The 4,755-nt window shown below is 58.7% G+C and overlaps 1 protein-coding gene across 1 annotated transcript in view; it reads left to right on the top strand.

Annotated features, from left to right (window-relative positions):
* Positions 1-4,755, top strand: part of Fscn2 (fascin actin-bundling protein 2, retinal) — a 9,755-nt gene that overhangs the window by 3,075 nt on the left and 1,925 nt on the right. Inside the window, exons 2-4 of the mRNA XM_013033105.1 lie at positions 2,357-2,410; positions 3,658-3,814; positions 4,195-4,353. Of these exons, the coding sequence (XP_012888559.1) occupies positions 2,357-2,410; positions 3,658-3,814; positions 4,195-4,353 (370 nt within the window). The remainder of the gene's footprint in view (positions 1-2,356; positions 2,411-3,657; positions 3,815-4,194; positions 4,354-4,755) is intronic.

Below are 4,755 nucleotides of genomic sequence, written 5' to 3'. Positions count from 1 at the left end.
GAGATGAGATGAGATGAGATGAGGAGATGAGATGAGATGAGGTGAGATGAGATGAGATGAGGTGAGATGAGGTGAGATGAGATGTGGTGAGATGAGGTGAGATGAGATGAGGTGAAATGAGGAGATGAGATGAGATGAGGTGAGATTAGATGAGATGAGGAGATGAGATGAGATGAGGTGAGATGAGATGAGATGAGATGAGGTGAGATGAGATGAGATGAGATGAGATGAGGAGATGAGATGAGATGAGATGAGGTGAGATGAGATGAGGTGAGATGAGGAGATGAGATGAGATGAGATGAGGTGAGATGAGATGAGATGAGATGAGGAGATGAGATGAGATGAGATGAGGAGATGAGATGAGATGAGGTGAGATGAGATGAGATGAGGTGAGATGAGGAGATGAGATGAGATGAGGAGATGAGATGAGATGAGGTGAGATGAGGTGAGATGAGATGAGGTGAGATGAGATGAGATGAGATGAGGAGATGAGATGAGATGAGATGAGATGAGATGAGATGAGATGAGATGAGATGAGATGAGATGAGATGTGAGGTGAGGAGATGAGATGAGATGAGATGAGATGAGATGAGATGAGATGAGATGAGGAGATGAGATGAGATGAGATGAGGTGAGATGAGGTGAGGTGAGATGAGATGAGGTGAGGTGAGGTGAGATGAGATGAGATGAGATGAGATGAGAAGAGGTGATGAGATGAGATGAGATGAGATGAGGTGATGAGATGAGATGAGATGAGATGAGGTGAGGTGAGGTGAGATGAGATGAGATGAGATGAGGTGAGATGAGATGAGATGAGGAGATGAGGTGAGGTGAGGTGAGGTGAGATGAGATGAGATGAGATGAGATGAGGAGATGAGATGAGATGAGGTGAGATGAGATGAGGTGAGGAGATGAGATGAGATGAGGTGAGATGAGATGAGATGAGGTGAGATGAGGAGATGAGATGAGATGAGATGAGGTGAGATGAGATGAGGTGAGATGAGATGAGGTGAGGTGAGGTGAGATGAGATGAGGTGAGGTGAGATGAGATGAGGTGAGATGAGATGAGGTGAGATGAGATGAGATGGGGAGATGAGATGAGATGAGATGAGGTGAGATGAGATGAGATGAGATGAGGTGAGGTGAGATGAGGTGAGGTGAGATGAGGTGAGATGAGATGAGATGAGGTGAGGTGAGGTGAGATGAGATGAGATGAGGTGATGAGATGAGATGAGATGAGGTGAGATGAGATGAGATGAGATGAGGAGGAGGTGAAATGAGGTGATGAGGGTGGGGGTGAGGGTGCTGATGGAGGTGATGATGGAGGTGAGGGTGATGATGGAGGTGAGGGTGGTGATGGAGGTGATGAGGGTGGGGGTGTGGGTGGTGATGGAGGTGATGAGGGTGGGGGTGTGGGTGGTGATGTGGAGGTGAGGGTGCTGATGGAGGTGATGAGGGTGCTGATGGAGGTGATGAGGGTGGGGGTGATGGAGGTGATGAGGGTGGGGGTGTGGGTGGTGATGGAGGTGATGAGGGTGGGGGTGAGGGTGGTGATGGAGGTGATGTGGAGGTGAGGGTGGTGATGGAGGTGATGTGGAGGTGAGGGTGGTGATGGAGGTGATGTGGAGGTGAGGGTGGTGATGGAGGTGATGAGGGTGGGGGTGAGGGTGGTGATGGAGGTGATGTGGAGGTGAGGGTGGTGATGGAGGTGATGAGGGTGGGGGTGAGGGTGGTGATGGAGGTGATGTGGGGGTGAGGGTGGTGATGGAGGTGATGTGGAGGTGAGGGTGGTGATGGAGGTGATGTGGAGGTGAGGGTGGTGATGGAGGTAGGTTCTGGTTCTGCTGTGGAGCTTGTCTGAGCATGTGCAAGTCCGTGTGTTCAGCCTCTAGCACTGGGCCTGTGGGGGAGAAGGTGAGAGGCTGGTGCTGGTGGAGGGGGTGGCTTGTGTTTATTTCCTCGCCCACATTGCATCTGACGTGGTCCTTGGATGGGGATCCCCTGGGCAGGCCCAGGGCCTGCCTCGACTTCCCCAGTGTGGTTCCAGCTGGGGATCCCCTCCCCGCCCACAGTCATTTCTGGCTGACTTGGCAGAAGTGTGCCGTGGCTCTTCAGCCTGTGGGGTGTGTGAGGCCGAGGTGCAGGGTTAGTTGGGGGGCAGAGGGGGCAGGGTGGAGGCGGGGGCAGTTGCCCTGATTCACAGCAGTGGGTCGTAGGGTCTGCCGTGTGTCTTAGTGCAGTGGGGCCTCCGTGTGTGTCCCTTCCGGGCCAGGCTGCCCCATGCTGTCCCCCCCGAGGGCCCGGTGGCACCTTGTTAACTGCCTCTCCCAATGGCTGGTCTGCCCGTTTCTGCCAGCCCGGCAGCTCATCTGTTACTATCAAGCAGAAAGCATCACGCCCACACTCAGCAGTGAGTCTGGGGGCCTTGCGTGGGGCCCCCAGTGGTACCGCCCGCTCTGCAACCACAGGGCCTCCCTGTCCCCCTGGGTCACCCCAACCTTCATCGTCACCAAACCCTGCAGTTCCAGACACAAGCCAGGGAAAAGGGCCGGGAGTCCCGACTGTGTCTTCCTAAGAAAATGCACACCCCACCGACCAGAGCAGAGCGTCCCCTTCCACGCAAGGGAGAGGGTAAAGCCAGCAGTCCCCACCAAAGCCCTGGCACTGTCAGGCCCGTACTTAGAAGCGGGTGCCTGGAAGATGCCTGGAGACGTGTGGGCGACGTGTACCTGCCCCTCACCGGTGGCCTGGGAGCCAGGTGGAGGTGGGGCAGGCCAGGCCCTGTGACCTGGCTGTGCTCTGGCCCCGCGGGAAGGCTCTTGGCTCACCAAACCCGCAGGCATCCCTGGTGAGGGACAGCCTGCCTGGCCTCCCTGCCGCCCATCTGGGCCCCAGCCCGCGCTGTGCCAGTGTGCGGATGGAGAGCTGCCCGTCCATGCTCAGGACACCTGGGGTCAGCTTCTGGGAGCCGGTAAAAGGTCATTTCCTGATGACCTCTGTGGAGAGGGTTGGGCTAACTGCCACCGCCAGGTGATGGAGCACTGCTCCCCCACTGCCTCAGGTCCCTTTAGCTGAACACACCCGGAGTCCCTGAGGGTCTAACCTCTCACCACAAGGTAGCCAGTTGTCATGGAAACGGAGGTGGCTTGTGGGAGGAGCCAGAATTCATTTTCGGGAAGATTCTGAGGAAGTGTGCATAGTTGCTGCTTTTCACAGCCCAGAACCTGGGTGTCCCCTCTGTCTCCAAGCCCGGAACCTCAGCCAGAGTCCTGGACGGCTGTGTGCTCCCCTAGGGACCCCAGGAGGCAAGCATATGTGTGGGCAGGGCTTCCTGGTCCCTGTACCCTGGCTATGACCTGGGCTGTACATGGGAGAATGGAACCCCTCCACCCCTGCCCACCTGGCAGCCTGGGGTGAGTCAGAGTCCGGAAGGCACCACTGAGGAGCGAGCTGGGGTGCAGGTGCGGGAGGGTCTGGCTGTGGGGAGTGATATCAGGAGTCCCTGAGGCTGCTGTGGGTGTGGCAGTGCCCTGCTTTCAGCCCCTCTGAAAGCCGTCCTCCAACCTCCAAGCACAGACCAGGCTCCCCTGGGCTTCAGAGACACCCCAAACACGGCCCCCAGAAGAGACATGAGACTTTCCTATCTTCCCCCTCCAGGCGTCAATGTCTCAGCCAATCAGGATGAAGAACTGGACCATGAGACCTTCCTGATGCAGATTGACCAGCAGACAAAGAAATGTACCTTCTATTCCAGCATTGGGGGCTACTGGGCCCTGGTCACCCACGGGGGAATTCAGGCCACAGCCACACAAGTGTGAGTGCCTGCCCTTCCCACCCCAGCCCCACCACCGCCACCATCACCATCAGTACCTCTGCCACAGCAACCACTGTTGCAGGCCACTGGGACCGTGCATTGGGCCTGTCATCCTAGATACTCAGGAGGCTGAGATCTGAGGATCACAGTTCAAAGCCAACCTGGGTTGGGTCAGAACTGCTCAGAAAGCCAGAAGTGGTGCTGTGGCTCAAGTGGTAGAGCACTAGCCTTGAGCTGGAGAGCTGAGGGACAGCACCAAATTCAAGACCCACGACCAACAACAACAAAAAGGAATGGGCACTGGGGAGGGGCGGCTCTGTGGTCCTGCCACGGACAGCTGTGAGGCTGGGCGGCAGCCCTGAGTCCCTCCGTCTCCGCAGCTCTGCCAGCACCATGTTCGAGATGGAATGGCGTGGCCGCCGTGTGGCTCTCAAGGCCAGCAACGGGCGCTACGTGTGCATGAAGAAGAACGGGCAGCTGGCGGCTGTCAGCGACTTTGTGGGTGAGCTCCGAGCCGGGGACAGGGTGGCACCACCGGGGTGGGTGAGCTCCGAGCCGGGGACAGGGTGGCGCCACCGGGGTGGGTGAGCTCCGAGCCGGGGACAGGGTGGCGCCACCGGGGTGGGTGAGCTCCGAGCCGGGGACAGGGTGCCGCCACCGGGGTGGGTGAGCTCCGAGCCGGGGACAGGGCCGCCGGGGTGGGTGAGCTCCGAGCCGGGGACAGGGCCGCCGGGGTGGGCGAGCTCCGAGCCAGGGACAGGGCCGCAGGGGTGGGGGGTGGGTGAGCTCTGAGCCAGGGACAGGGCCGCTGGGGTGGGTGAGCTCCGAGCCAGGGACAGGGCCGCTGGGGTGGGTGAGCTCCGAGCCGGGGACAGGGCCACCGGGGTGGGTGAGCTCCGAGCCGGGGACAGGGTGGCGCCACCGGGGTGGGTGAGCTCCGA

Source organism: Dipodomys ordii, unplaced genomic scaffold (genome assembly GCF_000151885.1).
Source record: "Dipodomys ordii isolate 6190 unplaced genomic scaffold, Dord_2.0 Scaffold163, whole genome shotgun sequence".
NCBI lineage: Eukaryota > Metazoa > Chordata > Mammalia > Rodentia > Heteromyidae > Dipodomys > Dipodomys ordii.
The sequence above is the reverse complement of the archived record's forward strand: the minus strand, read 5'-3'. Positions and strand labels throughout refer to the sequence as shown.